At 33.3% G+C, this 18,518-nt stretch overlaps 1 protein-coding gene across 5 annotated transcripts in view; it reads right to left on the bottom strand.

Moving 5' to 3' along the window:
- Positions 1-16,661, bottom strand: part of LOC143222088 (solute carrier family 15 member 1-like) — an 88,726-nt gene extending 72,065 nt beyond the window's left edge. For 3 of the 5 annotated variants that reach the window (XM_076448017.1, XM_076448013.1, XM_076448018.1), the window contains exons 1-4: positions 16,562-16,661; positions 8,615-8,761; positions 5,622-5,647; positions 1,397-1,484 (exon numbers count right to left, since the gene is read on the bottom strand). In XM_076448017.1, coding sequence (XP_076304132.1) covers positions 1,397-1,484; positions 5,622-5,647; positions 8,615-8,660 — 160 coding nt within the window. In that variant the 5' untranslated portion in view covers positions 8,661-8,761; positions 16,562-16,661. Of the gene's footprint in view, positions 1-1,396; positions 1,485-5,621; positions 5,648-8,614; positions 8,762-13,448; positions 13,522-16,561 lie in introns of those variants that run through there. The other 2 variants (XM_076448014.1, XM_076448016.1) reach the window with 2 other exon arrangements.
- Positions 16,662-18,518: the final 1,857 nt, after the last annotated feature.

Genomic DNA, 18,518 nt, shown 5'->3' with positions numbered 1-18,518 from the left:
TTTAAATTCTCGTCACACTAAACATGCTCACTCTTTCAGCCGTGGGGGCGTTATAATGTGATGGCCAATCCCATTATTCGTTGGTAAAAGAGTAGCTCAAGAGTTGGCGGTGAGTGGTAATTACTAGCTACCTTCCCTGTAATATGACATACAGAACGATCTTGTCAAATCTATGTTTTGTTTCTTAACGCAAAAATTATACAAGAACACGTGAATAAGGTGTAATACAATGGTCATGTGCTTGTATTACACCTTATTCACGTGTTCTTGTATAGGCACAGTTGTTTTGTAAGCGGATTCACTTTTCCTTGTGAGTCTTTAAAAATTTCGTAGCCAGTCCACAACAGACGCCTTTCCTTTGGAAACAATTTCTCTGAGGTACTTCAAAGTGAAAACTCAGATAACACTGTATAAAGCCACAATGGAGCTAACTTCAAGAGGTGAGTTTTATATTACTTCCCCCATATGGTAATACCTAATTTTCATTTTTATTTATTTATTTTTATCTCTTGTTTTTCATTTTTTTTTATTCTAACTTGGGAGAGCTGTCACCTTACCACAACTGTCTGCAGGCAGTGAAGAGTGATATAGATGTGGGACGTTATGGGCTTGAGCACCCACATCTTGCTCTCCTAATTTCTAATTTTCTTATGTGATACTAGAGAATTATAGGTTAAGACTGATAGACAGTGTATCCCTACCACAATGTGGGTCGTATTTCCGCAGTCACCTCCAAAACCAAGAATACATTTTATAATCCTACGTTGCAACTTGTACCCTATGATCCCCTTTTTTTTAAAAAAAAATGTGCAGCGTATTAAAAATTCATGTCAATGTATTTTGGTTTATGATTTGAATATTTTATCTTTATAATATATATTCGTGTTGGCGGTAAGTGGTGATGACTAGTTGCCTTCTCTCTAGTCCTACATTGCTCAATTAGGGACGGCTAACGCAGATAGCTCTCGTGTAGCTTTGCGCGAAATTCAAAGCAAACCAAACGAACCCTATTTTGCACATAATTTGTGTATAATATTTTTGAACTGGGTTTTGTTTGTTTGTTTGTTGATTTCGCACAAAGCTACTCGAGGGCTATCTGTGCTAGCCGTCCCTAATTTAGCAGTGTAAGACTAGAGGGAAGGCAGCTAGTCATCACCACCCACCGCCAACTCTTGGGCTACTCTTTACCAACGAATAGTGGGATTGACCGTAACATTATACACCCACACGGCTGGGAGGGCGAGCATGTTTAGCGCGACGCGGGCGCGAACCCGCGACCCTCGAATTACGAGTCGCACGCCTTACGCGCTAGGCCATGCCGGGCCTATTGAACTGGGATGTAGGTTAACGTCAAAATGTTCCATAAACGTTTGTTAATATATAATGATATTATTACCTTTCATTCCATAGTAACAGAATCTCTCACAGAACTCGTTTCCAACGATAAAAACGACCGACTTGGGATATTTTTTCTCCTGATCTTCCTTTTTGATAAAAGAAATCAACATGTATTAAGGCTCTAAATTTTACCATATGGATAATGTTTGTCAAATAAAATCATAAAGTTTTCTTAAAACATACTGTAGATACTGACAAAAAACGCATGATAAATTTAATGGTTGTTTAAACGTCCACATGGAAAAGGTGAAAAACAATTAAGAAATGTTGACTCCATTATAGTGTTTCAGTACGTTATGTTAAAAACGAATGGAACCTCACGATGTCGATTCATCTGGTCATTCTCTATCCAACCAGATAACGCATTTTTCCATTAGCTTCGCATACCATAATCCTTAGAGAAGAAAACTATACAAAATGTTTAGTGAATGAAAATTTAATGCAGTTTTATTTGTGCGTTATGATTGTTTAAGAAATTTTCTGCTCCAAAAAGGGATCGTTTTGTGAGCTATATTTTTTCTAATTTTTAATTTGGCTGTTTATATGCTATTACAGTTAAGAATCTAGAAGTGTAGTGCAGTTAATAGGAAACTAGTACGATATCAGTAGGAGAATCAGTGAAACTAATGTAGTTTGTTTCACACAATCGATGCTCATGAAACACTGGTTTGCACCATTTAATTCGAATTGTTATATTAAACCAATTGAGAAGATGTGATTATAACAAGCTATTAATTAGATTTTGTAGATGAAAAATTGTGCCTCGCTCATCATTCATAAAAATATTTTCAAATTAGCGAGACTGTTTTATCATATAATTTTCGGGCTTATAACAATATATGAGTTGCTTTTACAAGAAAAGATTAGAATGTGTATATATTACCTAGTTTCAATATTATTTTATCATCTTGAAAAAAAAAAAAAAAGGAAGAGGTTATTTAGACAAGATTACAAACACTGGAGTTGAAAAGTTATTCAGTCAAGATTACAAACACTGGAGTTGAAAAGTTATTCAGTCAAGATTACAAACACTGGAGTTGGAAAGTTATTCAGTCAAGATTATAAACACTGGAAAGTTATTCAGTCAAGATTACAAACACTGGAGTTGAAAAGTTATTCAGTCAAGATTACAAACACTGGAGTTGAAAAGTTATTCAGTCAAGATTACAAACACTGGAGTTGAAAAGTTATTCAGTCAAGATTACAAACACTGGAGTTGAAAAGTTATTCAGTCAAGATTACAAACACTGGAGTTGAAAAGTTATTCAGTCAAGATTACAAACACTGAGTTGAAAGTTATTCAGTCAAGATTACAAACACTGGAGTTGAAAAGTTATTCAGTCAAGATTACAAACACTGGAGTTATTCAGTCAAGATTACAAACACTGGAGTTGAAAAGTTATTCAGTCAAGATTACAAACACTGGAGTTGAAAAGTTATTCAGTCAAGATTACAAACACTGGAGTTGGAAAGTTATTCAGTCAAGATTATAAACACTGGAGTTGGAAAGTTATTCAGTCAAGATTACAAACACTGGAGTTGAAAAGTTATTCAGTCAAGATTACAAACACTGGAGTTGAAAAGTTATTCAGTCAAGATTATAAACACTGGAGTTGAAAAGTTATTCAGTCAAGATTACAAACACTGGAGTTGGAAAGTTATTCAGTCAAGATTACAAACACTGGAGTTGGAAAGTTATTCAGTCAAGATTACAAACACTGGAGTTGAAAAGTTATTCAGTCAAGATTACAAACACTGGAGTTGAAAAGTTATTCGGTCAAGATTACAAACACTGGAGTTGGAAAGTTATTTAGTCAAGATTACAAACACTGGAGTTGAAAAGTTATTCAGTCAAGATTATAAACACTGGAGTTGGAAAGTTATTCAGTCAAGATTATAAACACTGGAGTTGGAAAGTTATTCAGTCAAGATTACAAACACTGGAGTTGAAAAGTTATTCAGTCAAGATTACAAACACTGGAGTTGAAAAGTTATTCAGTCAAGATTACAAACACTGGAGTTGAAAAGTTATTCAGTCAAGATTACAAACACTGGAGTTGAAAAGTTATTCAGTCAAGATTACAAACACTGGAGTTGGAAAGTTATTCAGTCAAGATTACAAACACTGGAGTTGGAAAGTTATTCAGTCAAGATTACAAACACTGGAGTTGGAAAGTTATTCAGTCAAGATTATAAACACTGGAGTTGAAAAGTTATTCAGTCAAGATTACAAACACTGGAGTTGAAAAGTTATTCAGTCAAGATTACAAACACTGGAGTTGAAAAGTTATTCAGTCAAGATTACAAACACTGGAGTTGAAAAGTTATTCAGTCAAGATTACAAACACTGGAGTTGAAAAGTTATTCAGTCAAGATTACAAACACTGGAGTTGGAAAGTTATTCAGTCAAGATTACAAACACTGGAGTTGAAAAGTTATTCAGTCAAGATTACAAACACTGGAGTTGGAAAGTTATTCAGTCAAGATTATAAACACTGGAGTTGGAAAGTTATTCAGTCAAGATTACAAACACTGGAGTTGGAAAGTTATTCAGTCAAGATTACAAACACTGGAGTTGGAAAGTTATTCAGTCAAGATTACAAACACTGGAGTTGGAAAGTTATTCAGTCAAGATTATAAACACTGGAGTTGGAAAGTTATTCAGTCAAGATTACAAACACTGGAGTTGGAAAGTTATTCAGTCAAGATTACAAACACTGGAGTTGGAAAGTTATTCAGTCAAGATTACAAACACTGGAGTTGAAAAGTTATTCAGTCAAGATTACAAACACTGGAGTTGGAAAGTTATTCAGTCAAGATTATAAACACTGGAGTTGGAAAGTTATTCAGTCAAGATTACAAACACTGGAGTTGGAAAGTTATTCAGTCAAGATTACAAACACTGGAGTTGAAAAGTCCTCAAACGATTCAACATTCCTCTAATTTTCTCTTATAGAAACTTATTTATTAAATGATGGCCCCTTACACCATTTCTCTCCATTTGTGTTGTTTTTCTAGGCATCATTTTCAAGAGTGACCAGTATAAAAAACTACACAAACTGTATGTTTCTGTTTTCACGAAAGCTTTACACAAGCAATGCGACTACCACTTAAATGCGTTCCGTTATTGGATGAAGAAAGAGCATGTATTGAACATAACAGCGGTTAATGTTCATTCTCTCATTTGGTTCTCATAATAATTTTTACTGTTGTGAGTTTTTAAATAGAGTTTTATGTTATTTTAAAGACAGATAACGAGGTATAAAAAACTTTTATTTAAAAAAAGTAAAAATTTAAAAATGTAGACATAATAGGTAAACTAAATATTTCTAATGATTCAATGCTTCCCAGTGGCACAGCGGTATGTTTACCAAGTTTAAAGGTAAGATCCAATGAAAAGATATTAGGAGAACACCCTCCCAGAAAAAACCGAAAAAACCAAAACAAAACACCATGATCTTGCGTTTCTGCTAATAGAAAATACTTCATGTCGCTGACTTACGGCGGCGTTTCTGCTAAGAGAAAATACTTCGCGTAACTGACGTAAGACGGTGTTTCTGCTAATAGAAGATACTTCTCGTAACTGACGTAAGGCGGCGATTCTGCTAATAGAAGATACTTTGCATCACTGACATAACTTTACACTACAGTAGGGCTTATAAACCCCTCTCCTGATTTTCTTTTAACACGTGATTAAAGCACGTCTGGCTCCCCAGTGGAAGAGCAATACGAGTATGTCTGTGGACTTACGACGCTAGAATCCGGGTTTCGATATCCGTGGTGGATATAGCATAGACAGCCTATTTTGAAGTTTTGTGCTCAGTTATCGAGTTATTTTCTCGATAACAAAACATGAAATAAAAAAAAATCCTGACTACAAATTTAGTTCATCTGAACTTGTAGTTTTTATTATACAAAAATAAAGTGGTTCAATAAATGATATTTAGGACATGTTTATCTTTAAAAGCCCATTTCATGTCCTCTTATGGAAGCTTTGAAAAATGAAAATAGACATATCCACTAAAAACGTAATAAAAAGATAGTTATCCCCACCGTATTCATATGATAAACACTTACATACTAAAACTAATTCAATAAATAATTTATTGCATCGAACTTTCTCTTGAACTGTTTTATAAGTATTTTAACAGAAAGTTAATATTAAAGACGGCTTATCATGAAATATGTTCAATCAATAACAGAATTATAAAAACATGACTCACCGCTTTGTTATCAATGAGGTTCGAAGCTGAAAATGTAGATAAATCATTAATTTAACTTAAGTGATTTAACGATCATAAATAAATGTAACATAAAACATTGAACAATCATTCTACCAATACTTTAAAGATATATTACTCATCTTTCAAAGCAACATATAATTTTTAATTAAATCCACGCTATATTTCATATCACCATCAGCAACGATGGTAACTAACGCCCTCTGCTCTAATGTAGAAACAAATAAAACATTTGGAAGTAAAAATAAACAAAAAATTCAGTTTGTATTAATAACTGTAATGACGAATGTCATTTACTAGATATCTAACTTTATCAAACGTACGCGATATTTGTTTTTATTTTAAATATAATCTGTGTAGTATGAAAAACAATCATATGATAAAACCGATTTCATGTAAACGTTTAATTTAGAAATCGTAATTGACCAAAACGTTAAATTTCAGACAAAATGGTTCCAAAACGTAATGTCCACATAAGAAGAACATATAACCATTTTGGAATACATTCTGAAAACTTTATCGTTTAAGTTTTTACTTGGAATCTAAATTTCTGGCCAACAGCATTTAATATATTTTAATTACATCTCCGTGTGATACGTTATTCTCAGTTGCTAGGTCACCTCAAGTGTTGAACTATCACTTTAAACCATTGTTAATTTATTTCAACTTAGTTCAGAAACCTGTATATAAAGACGTTTGTAATGAACGTTTTGTACATATAGTTTGGCTGCAAGGACTGTTTTATGTTTTCAAAATCTATGCATAGATACAAATAAAATAAGAATTCAATATTGGCTGGATTCCAAGAGATTTGTATCTCTAACTAAATCAGATACTGACTGAATTCTAGGAGATTTGTTTCTCTAGCCAAATCAGATACTGACTGGATACCACGAGAATCGTATCTCTAGCTAAATCAAATATTGGCTGGATTCAAGAAGATTTGTATTTCTAGCTAAACCGGATATTAGCTGGATCCCAGGATATTTGTATCTTTAGCTATATCGAATATTGGCTAAATTCCAGGATATTTGTGTCACCCGAATCAAATACTTGCTGGATTCCAGGAGATTTCTTGACGTCAGAATCATATACTCAGGATTTACTCAATTAAGACGTTTTAAGTCCTCTTCCCCGAAATACTTGCGCGTGTAATGATTTATTTATTTAATATTGAGCTATTCTTAATATTTCATTGTTTAAAGCAACAGTAATAACAAGTACGGTTAAGATCTACTAACTTAAAGATGCGTTCTTTATCAGGGAAAATAAGCTCCGAATCTTTTCACATTTACATCTTGAATTTACTCAAAAACTTTGAAATACAAGGTAATCTTATCAATGCACAGATTTTATGTTCTTCTACTGTGTGAACATTATAGTGTGATGTTCACAGTATTTGGATGCGATTTCCGTACATTTCCATTCTCATCATTTTCCAACTAAGATAACTAATATTTTCACACAGCGATTGTCTATTATCGACGTTATTACATACTTAGTTTTTTTATTATTAATAGTCACAGGTAAACTTTATAGATCTAGTTGTTATCGGTGTTTTTTCATTAACTTTACATTTAGTTGAAGATATTGCTATCATCTATAGAAGCACTTGTGCATCAATAAAGGACACTGGAAATTATAGTCGTTTCTCTCGGATCACTTAGATTACGTTCGGAAAGATTAAGTGTTTCATCTTTTGTTCAATAATTTTCGAATTCAATGAAAAATATAAAATTGTGATCACACGGTATTATCTTCACAATTATTTCTCAATTGCTTCAATACTCGAACGTAATCGAACATAAAAATGAAATTCAAAATAACACGAACCAGTTTTGCAAATTAATATTTAGTCGGCATACCCTTGGATATCAGTACTGCTTCGTATCGACGTGACAGTGAGTTTGTACAGATGTTCCTGAGTAATTGACTGCCATTCTGCTTTGAGCACTTCAAAAATTTCATCTTTCGATCTTGCGATCTTTCGTTAATCGGTTTAATTCAGTCCATAAATTTTCAGTCGGATTGATATCAGGTGATCGACCTGGCCATTCCATAACGTTGATTCTCTTATATCTAAGATATCTTTCAACGACTTAGTTGCAGAGAAACTTATTTGATCACTTTGTAAGCTAACCGGATTAAGAAAATCTAACAAACTACAGCAGGTTCACAACACATTTTATAAGAAAATGTAACTAAAATCATGAAACGTTCAGGTATTTATGAAAACCATGTTAAAATTAGGATTTGAGATTGCGTTTGAACAGAACTCGTCGAGTGCCTTCTAAAAACATAGAGTTTAACATGCTTTTCTGTTATCTAATAAAAGATATAACAAATTAACAACATTTTCATAGAGAGGGCGCTCTTTTCTGTTCACCCCCTGTATGTAAAACTTCTTTAATATCACTGTATTTGTTTAATTTGAGTAACATTTTATAATACTTACTGTTAAATACTTCTAAACATTTAAGTAAATTATATTGTTAAACATTAATTGAAAACAATACTAGATTATTACATGCTCTGTAAAGATATATGTTACCGCAATTGTTGCATAACAATAAAGGAAAGTTATGTTACGTGAATGAAGTCCATAAACTTGAAAGCAAAATTCTTTAGTGTTATCAAAAATAGTTTCGTAATAGAATCCTTGTTTATTTTAATGTAACCTCAAGTAACTGTTCGTTTATCAAATGTGAGTGTTTTATGATTTCAATCCAGCAGGGTATATTTAGTAACACTTTAATTATTTAAACTAATTTAATCACTCATTCACCTGTTAAAGTAAATAAGCATTAATCTAAGTTGTTTTTCATAAACATACATTCATAAAAATACGAAGTTATAAGTTAGCTAACTTATTTATAATGCTAAAAACGAACTTTAAATAAAAGCAGCTTAGGTTAGCAATTCCTGAACTTGGAAATTTGTTCATGGAGACGTGAAAACACGTGAAACAAGCATACCTTCAGTGAGATTGTCCGTGTTCCCTGACGATTTTAAAATCTCCATTTCTACTTCAGAGTCCGGAGTAATAATCCTATTCAAAGAACAGCTCAATTTGTCAGTGAACGGTGGAAACTGCAACTGGTAGAACAAACAAGTGTGGTGTTCTAATACAAAAACAAAAACGTAATCAGATCGTATTAGCTTACAATGACATTAAAGCACAGTCTCACCACACATAAAATAGAACTATTTACGTCATTATTTAGTGTCTCTTCTCGAGTTGAAAACACACGACTGTAACTGATTACGAACGAATGGAAACAAATACCAATTGCTACCACCAGGAGTGTTTTTTTTTTTTTTATATCCACAGCAAACGTAGAGGTTGGGTAATTTAATCAGCGTTTCTATTAGTATAATCTTAGCTTACCTGAAATCCCAGCTGAATTCCATAAAACAAATACTAAGCTACACAGATTAGATTAAAGCACTTATCTATTATCATGAAACCAAAGTATCCATGGTGTATCTGTAACCCTTGTTTACTGTAAGACAAACAAATATTCCTTTATTATTGCTCAATAAAGAAAAACGATGATTATAATTGCATAAACATTTTTTTTCATAGTATATGTTTGTGCTTCGTGTAGTGCAAGATAACTAGAATAAAAATTTACTGTCCAGTTATAATCTTTGTTTGTTTTTATCTTGTGGGCCCGGCATGGCCAGGTGGTTAAGGCACTCGATTTGTAATCCGAGGATCGCGGGTTCGAATCCCTGTTGCGCCAAACATGAACGCCCTTTCAGCCGTGGGGTCATTATAATGTGACGCTCAATTCCACTATTCGTTGGTAAAACGTAGTCCAATAGTTAGCGGTGGGTGGTGATGACTAGTTGCCTTCCTTCTAGTTTTACATTACTAAATTGGAGACGGCTAGCGCAGATAGCCCTTGTGTAGCTTTGCGCGAAATTCAAAACAAACAAGCAATTTTATATGAAATAATCAGAAGATTGGTATGAATCTAAAATAATCAGAAGATGAAGATTAAATGCTCTTAGTCATAATGCATATTTCTTATTAGTTCAAACGGCGTTGTAATAGGATTCAACGATTCATTCTTTCCACTGGTTTGGGTACCCGATGTTTACCATGTGTGATAAAAGGTTAATTATATGTCATAATATGTATGTTTTTACCTTTCAGATATATCCTTTACGAACCCTTTAATTCAGCGAAAACCAAACCAAAACTGCTTTATATAATTAATTTCTATTTCTGTAATTGCACAAATATTTTTGTAATAGAAATTTGGACCTCGTATGCCCTGAGGGTTGGAGCATTCGGCTCTGAAACTGCAAGTCGCAGAATCGAATCTTCTAACTAAATGTTTGTTTGTTTTTTTGAATTTCGCACAAAGCTACTCGAGGGCTATCTGTGCTAGCCGTCCCTAATTTAGCAGTGTAAGACAAGAGTGAAGGCAGCTAGTCATCACCACCCATTGCCAACTCTTGGGCTGCTCTTTTACCAACGAATAGTGGGAATTGATCGTCACTTTATAACGCCCCCACGGCTGAAAGGGCGAGCATGTTTGGCGCGACGGGGATGCGAACCCGCGACCCTCAGATTACGAGTCGCACGCCTCAACGCGTGGCCATGCCAGGTCATTTAACTAAACGTGTTCACCTTTTCAGACGTGAGAACGTTATAATGTTGGTAAAGAGTGGAACAAAAATGAGCATGTTATGTCATATCCTTTAATAGATCCCTCTAGTGATAATGTGGTAGAACTAAATGTGGTTGTAGAGTACAAATGTATAATATAAAATACAGAATTTAAAAACTCAGAGAACAAAAAAGGGTCATTAATCTATCGTGTCTATCAAACCATGAATTTTATATCCAACATGACTCGATTCATAAATAGCTTACGAAGTTCAACACTTGTAATATATTATTATTCTTGTAGAATAGTACTTAATCCCAGGTTGTGTTAAATTAGTATGTTTGTAAAAGGAGAAGAAAGCTTCACCCGTTGAATTTCATTATTATTAAAATTAGAATTTGATAACAACCGCATTAGATCATCTCTGGGTTTGTAATGAGAAAATCAAACATAATGCTGATATCTTCTAAAAATAAATACTCGATAAACGCTAAACTTACGTATTACACCCTCAGGAAAACACTGTACCAACGCGATATAATAACGACTCAGTATTTCGTAGACTTCTGTGTGTATTCATTGACAAAAATATTACACATGGCAATGAAGGTAAATTTTCTGTTATATTTTCCCTTTTTATTAAATTTTTATGTAATACAAATATTCTCACTAGAAATTGGTTTGTAATATAATTAACGGTTTTTTTCAATATCATAAGGGGTTAGCGGATTTGTGATGTGAAAATATAGTGTGTTTAAGACTATACAAACGATATTTTTTATTATTTTTAAGACACACTGCTCTGTTCATATAAAACTGATGTAGTTAAAAGGATAATTATGTGGGAATTCCGAGATGTGTCCAACTTCAGTTTATTCAACCTATACGTATTTTAAACAAATTCAAAAACAGTTCCACTATTAAATTTCAACTTTTACTGATATATACTTGTTAAGGGTTTGTTTGTTTTAGAATTTCACGCAAAGCTACTCGAGGGCTATCTGCGCTAGCCGTCCCTAATTTAGTAGTGTAAGACTAGAGGGAAGGCAGCTAGTCATCACCATCCACCGCCAACTCTTGGGCTACTCTTTTACCACTTAATAATGGGATTGACAGTCACATTATAACAGTCCTACGGCTGAAAGGGCGAGCACGTTTGGTGTGACGGGGAATCGAACCCGCGACTCATATTACGAGCGCCCTAACCGCCTGGCCATATCGTGTCATGCTGTTGAGTGTACAGTGACTTGGCTATCTGTGCTTTACCCTCAGATTCACTGCCATTTCAATCAACTAAAACTGTAAAAAACGTAAAAAAGTATCACTTACCTATTGATTTAACTTAGTTTAATTCTCTATTAAGATTATTTTTGTAATTTCCGTGAAAATTGAAGTAAATTTATCACGCCATAAGCCTATGGAATTTACATATAAATTTTATCTTCCAGATAGTTCACAGTTTAATACTATAATTAACAACGAGATTCATATCAGTTTTTTTATATATTGTTAGTGAACTGTTTCATACGTATCTGTTGCTGTGTTGTAATATATTTTATTCACTTGACAATGCAAGGTAAATTTAACAAAATGTAGTATTTCTTGGAAATTAAAAAAGGTTTTGAAAATATTTTACTTGTTTTATCCATAAGATAACTTTAATTAATTCTTACTTTGCTTGTTACAATGTTTATCATAAAGTTCAATTGACACAAAAAAAGCAAAAATACCATCAGTTTGCCAATAAACCTCACTATTTACTTTTTAGGTTATTTCTGTATTTTGAACAAAAAATAGTGATTTCGCTTAATATTTTGCTTTCTTTATTTGTTCCAGTGCAAAGCTACGTAATAAGCTATCTGCATTCTGTTCACTATGGAGAATTAAACCCTGGATTTTAGCTTCGTGAGCTCGTAAAGTTACCGCTGAAAAATAATGGTTTGATAAACTCACTAGAGAGTGAACTTTGCAAAAAGTAGAAATATAAGATTACTTAATACGTTGAACTTCTCTACGGATGTGTCGATAATGTATAGGTTAATAACAAATTTCAAATCCTAAAATTAAAACCAAAAACACCCGTTATTTTGAAATGAAAAATATAACACACGTAAAACTGAGCTTTTCTGTGAAACACTGTTAGGAACTCTGAAGACAACTTAAGGACTAAAGTTAGTACTGCAATGCACTCTGAAGACTAGATAAGGACTAAAGTTACTACTACAAAGCACTCTGAGAACTGGATAAGGACTAAACTTGCTTTTGTTTACTTTTGAAGTTCAGAAAAACCAAAAGTATAGGAAGCATGGTATTTTGGTAAAATTATTTCAAATATCGTAGTTTGGGTTAAATATTTATTTATGTATAGCATTACAGAGAGAACAATGTTCACTGTGCCCAGCACGGACATCGAACCTAGAACATTTCATTTTAAGCCTTTTATCTTACAGATAACCCAAATGGAGAGCTGATTTATATGAATAACTTTCGTATTTGCTAACTAGGTTAGGGAGCTAGATTATCAAGTTATGTAGTTTCACACGGAATAAAATTACAACTGTAAGTAATAATAACCATGCTTAAAAATGTTAATTTATTAAAACGTGTTTTTGAAATAATGTATCACATCAAAACATAAGTAGTTTGAAGTTTATTGTTCTCTGATAAAGATCTACGAATGATTGATAATTAATAAATTAACAAAAATTAACATAAAGTGAAAGCATTATTTTCGAATCCAATTCCATGTTATCTAAGAATCCAATTCTTAGTTTCCTCGAGTTAGAATATTGAAGTGGTTCATAGAATGAAGTAAACCAACTGTAATTTCTCTTTGATAAAAGAAAACACAAAAGAACACCTGCATTGCAAAAATAGATACAATATACATCTGCTTATCGACGTACGAATAAGATGTATCATTGTGATAAAACAGCTGCTACTAAGTACACGTGAATTTGTATTGCAATATGTATGGTGACAGTTTACTTTTATAATATTTAAAATGGATAACTGGGAACTTTGTATCGATTAAACAAGTAGGTATACTTAAATATATAATGATAGTTTAATATCATAATAATAATTCACAAGAAGTCATCTCAATGTCACCAAAACAGAACGTTGTTATATTTCTGTATTATCACTTATTTTCGTGTTTTTTTTCTAACATTACCACTACACTTACTGCTTCAATGTTGCGTTTTTCATCATTGCTAGTCCTACCCACGAAGCAAACCTCCATGAAGCAATACAACTACCTGAATATTATACAAAAAAACACAATTCATTTTGACATTAGGAAAACGTCGAGGAGATTTTACCATATGCAAATAGTTTCTTTTTATACTTTTGATTAATGACATAAATAAATAGTGTTTTTAATTTTTGGGTGAATAAATGTTCAAGTTTTGTTTTCATGTTAAAACATTCTTATTTCACGAATTTTAAATCCCATTCATAATATACTTTTTTTACACACAGAGAACTAATTTGTTTTGTAACACATGGGTTGTAAGTTCATCAGTTAGGTTTATTGATTGTTTATTGTAAATTCAAACTTTTTGAACTTATACCACCTAAGTTCAGTTAATGTCAAACAAATTAACTTAATTGTTGTTAAAACAAAATGGAATTTGAAATCAGTAATTCAAAAGTTTTAGAATTATGTTTTACTATTCACAGAAGAGTTAGGAGCACGATAAACAGTCTTATTGGTCAAGTATTCAATGAACATCAAACGCGGCTTGATGGCGAGAGGGTGCTCGACTTGCAATCTGCGGATAGCGGGTTTAAATCTCCGTCACACCGAACATACATGTGGGGGCGTTTTAATGTTACAATTAATCCCACTATTCATAACTAAAAAGAGTTGCTCAAAAGTAAGCGGCGGGTGGTTTGACTGGCTGCCTTCCCGCAATCTGTTACTGCTAAATTAGGAAAGGCTAAGGCAGATAACCCTCGTGTAGCTTTGCGCAAAATTTAAAATAGACTAGACAGCTTAACTGATAAATAGATAAATTTGTAATGAAAGTCAGTGTTCAAAACACGCATCGTCAGAGTTCAATTATGCAACGTAAAACCAGGTTGGTGATAATATTACGTTAACCTGGTGTGTATGAACTTTTCTTACCTAAACACCGACAGACATTCGATTGATAAATAGATATACTACATATAGTGTTAACTCTGGTAGGTTGTATATAAAATAAGTACTGTTTTTCTAACTGTCGACCTTACACTAAATATCACATGTACAATATTGTAACCATTCAGTTTTCTTTCTATAAAGCTAACAACCAATGCGTGTATTTACTACTGAGAATCTTACCTTGTTTCTACATTCCTTTAACGTAATATTATCACCAACCTGGTTTTGCGTTGCATAATTGACCTCTGACGATGCGTCTTTTGAATACTGACTTTCATTACAAATTTCTAACCAATTACCAGGAATTGTATCTTCTTCTATTAACGTTACTAAAAACTAATTTACAAATACGTTAGCTCAATCAGAGAAAATAAAATAACCAAATATCATTAAAAAAATAAACTTCTGTGATGTTGGTAATCTTCAAATAGCGATTACTAAATTATTCAAGCATATTCAGCATAAACGTTTGTTTGTTTCAACGCAAAGCCACTCTAGGCTGTCTCGTTTGTTCACAGCGAGCACAGGCCTAAGTAAATTTCTAACATTCAAAGAAATATTTCTAAATTACTTTGTTAGGTCTGTGCATTACCATTTAATATTACAGCTGTTGAAACTACACGGAGAAGGACACGAAAATACAACTTTTGGCATTAATGAGAAAATAAGTAATACGTTCATAAATAAATACTTTCAAATTTTGAAATAAAACTAAGTTTTTCATACATTACGACCATTAGTTTGCAAAAAAATAAAAATAAAAATCAAGAGAAGTGTGTGTATATTTACAGATAAGGAAAGTAGGCATACACTTTCGTTTACATACAAATATAAGTACTGTAAAACAGCTTTCACTGGTAGTGCCTATGGGAATACTAAGTCTATTTACTTGTTATAAGTTTTGCAGACAAATGTTGAAAACTTTCTTTTTCAAATTATTTTCACTTTTCGATTTTTGGTTTAGTTTGTTTTGAATTTCGCACAAAGCTACTCGAGGGCTATCTCTACTAGCCGTCCCTAATTTTGCAGTGTAAGACTAGAGAGAAGGCAGCTAGTCATCACCACCCACCGCCAACTCTTGAGCTACTCTTTTACCAACGAATAATGGGAATTGACCGTCACATTATAACGCCCCTATGGCTGAAAGGGCGAGCATATTTGGTGTTATTGGGATTCGAACACGCGACCCTCGAATTATGATTCGAATGCCTTAACCACCTGGCCATGCCAGGCCCTTTTCGTTTTTACCTCTCATCTTTAAGTAAAATAATAAAATTGGTGTGTTGTAATATATCGTCAAAAAAAAAGTAAAAATATTTAATCATAAGCACAGATCACTTCTGTTGGTCTGCATATGAGTGATTACTAAATATTTATGGATGAGATTTTCTTCTGCTACTTCCTGTACGAAATGACACTAATATGCTTCTGTTATTATCATATGACACTAGTAACGTGTCCGTTATTACCACATAACACTACTAACACTGTTATTACCACATGACACTACTAACACTGTTATTACCACAGTGTTACAGATCGATATTCTGTCAATTATTACCACAATTATTTATAACATGCCTTCTTCATAAAACATAAAAAAAAAACACCTTTGACACGATATACCTTTCGTTGTATTTTTACAAGCTGGGTTAAATGCACAAGTTGTATAAATAATGCGATACAGTTTTTTCATGAAAACGAAAGTTAATGATTAATAACATGTCCAATGATACATATACAGCATGTTATGTGTTTTGAAGTACTTTTTTATGCTACGCAGATTCTAAGGTGAAAGTATTCTGCTTAAAATAGTAGCACTGCTGTCACTGATAGAATAGCCCGATCTTTTTTTTCAGTTTTTTCCAGTAGTAGTTATTTTATTTTGGAATTTTTCATTGTAATGCTACATTCGCAAACAAAACGTATTGCTTTCGACATAAGTGAAAACAAAACATAAGTCGAATCAAGAAATCGAACACATCGATCGATGTACTCGCTTGTATTTACAGCAAGTATAAGATCTGAGATACAAACGGACATCTGTTCCCGAATTTTCGACTTGAGATCGTAATTCGATATATATATATATTTATGTCTCTTTATGTGGGTAAATTAAATATAAATATGGAAACATATGCTTCACTTACACTCTTGCAGGTCTTTCTCTATCCTCTTCACTGACGACATTGTGTGTAACAGGTCGTCGATGAGCAAACGGATTTCACTGCGCAAGCGTCAGATACTTTTCCGGCAGGAAACGTGTAGCACCGGAAAAACGTTTCGTAATATTTTCAAACAAACGTTAGAAGGATCCTCCTGTATCATGTTTAGGTTTTGGTGAAGCGGTTGTAACCAGATCAACGTCCTAAGTTGAATACATAACAAAAGCTTGTGTTCTACCAAACGCTATACACAACCACAAGTATGCTACATACATAAATATAATAAAATTGAATAACACTAAGTAGCCTTGCCCATTCACAGGTCTCTTGGAAAAGTAAACTGGAACATCTGCTTCAGGTGTGGGTTAACAGATCACTTTTGGTACGGCATGACCAGGCGCTTAGGATGCTTGACTCGCAATCTGGTTCCCCGCTGGTACAGTGGTAAGTCTACGGATTTACAACGCTAAAATCAGGGGTTCGATTCCAATCGGTGGACTCAGCAGATAGCCCGATGTGGTTTTGTTATAAGAAAACACACATACACACATGCAATTTGAAAGTTGCGGGTTAGAATATTCGTTAGACAAAACATGCTTACCCTTTCATCCGTTATATAGTGATGGTCAATCCCACTATTCGTTGATAAAAGAGTAGACCAAGAGTTGGCGGTGGATGGTGATGACTAATTGCTTAAACTGTTAAATTAGGGACGGCTAGCGCAGATAGCCCTCGTGTAGCTTTGCGCTAAATTCAAAAACAAAAACAGACATTTGATGCTAACTTTATCCTAGTAAACGGTGATAAAAGGAGTGGCACATCTCGTTAATTTGTTGTTAGTGTTTATTCTGTTATTCAGATTTTGGGGATGTACCTACTAGCGAAATTTTCAGTTTTTGTTTGTTGGTTTTTGCAAAAAAATGTATATATGGAAGATGGATTTACACTATCTCTAGATACATAAGTAGTGTTTTACGATGTAGAATTAGGATAGCTAATCCACACTATTTTATGATGCAGGAAAAGTAGACTAAGCTATTTCAACTAATAAAGTTTTTAAATTCGAGTTAGTCCTGGTACTACCATATAATTATGGACATTGAGGATCCTACCGGAATGATCATTATTAGAGTTAGCAAAGTGGAAGCAGATGAGCCTCGCCACGCCACTACACTTACTTTTTCCACACCATATGTGAGAAGAAATACACAGCTGTCAGAACATCTGAGGTAGATAGATGAATATTATGCAAATAGTCTACGAATTCAGTGCACTGTTTGAAATTCAATTTAAATATTCCAATATATATGTAGAACAAGATTACCATTTGTTTCAAATTACATTAGCTCCCCACCACATTATAAGTGACTTATCTTTAATTACGTAACTGCTACGTGTGTTATTCTAGAGCATGAGGGATATAGCTAGTGGTTGAATAAAGTAGACAATATAGGAAAGGATCATAAAATCATCAAGTAGTGCTTCGTAATATCTCCTGTAATAATTATTTGAAAGAAGGAGAGCATAACAAGGTTCTATGCTAATTGAAAATGTGTGAACACGCATTACGCATGACATACATTAATACCCTTTCTGTATGCATTGGAGAGATCTGTCCACAATCATGTATTTAGTTGGTATGTGCTACTACAGATGTTAGCAACAGTATTAACAATTGGTAAATCGTGTAATCCTGATAGATACCCCACCCCTAACTTACTTTTTTATTGTCCAAGGGTGACGTGGGTGACATATGATTACTGATAGAAATAATGTGACTATATTTTTCTCAAAGTCTAAAAATTAGTTACAGAATATTTTGAGAAAAACAAAACAAAACTTTCATTATCAGTGTAATCAATCAAGTGTACATGTCTACCTTAATTGTTTTAAAATTCGTTGGTAAAAGAGTAGCTCAAGAGTTGGCGGTGGGTGGTGATGA

The sequence above is a fragment of the Tachypleus tridentatus genome, chromosome 8, assembly GCF_004210375.1.
Source record: "Tachypleus tridentatus isolate NWPU-2018 chromosome 8, ASM421037v1, whole genome shotgun sequence".
Classification (NCBI taxonomy): Eukaryota; Metazoa; Arthropoda; class Merostomata; order Xiphosura; family Limulidae; genus Tachypleus; species Tachypleus tridentatus.
The sequence above is the reverse complement of the archived record's forward strand: the minus strand, read 5'-3'. Positions and strand labels throughout refer to the sequence as shown.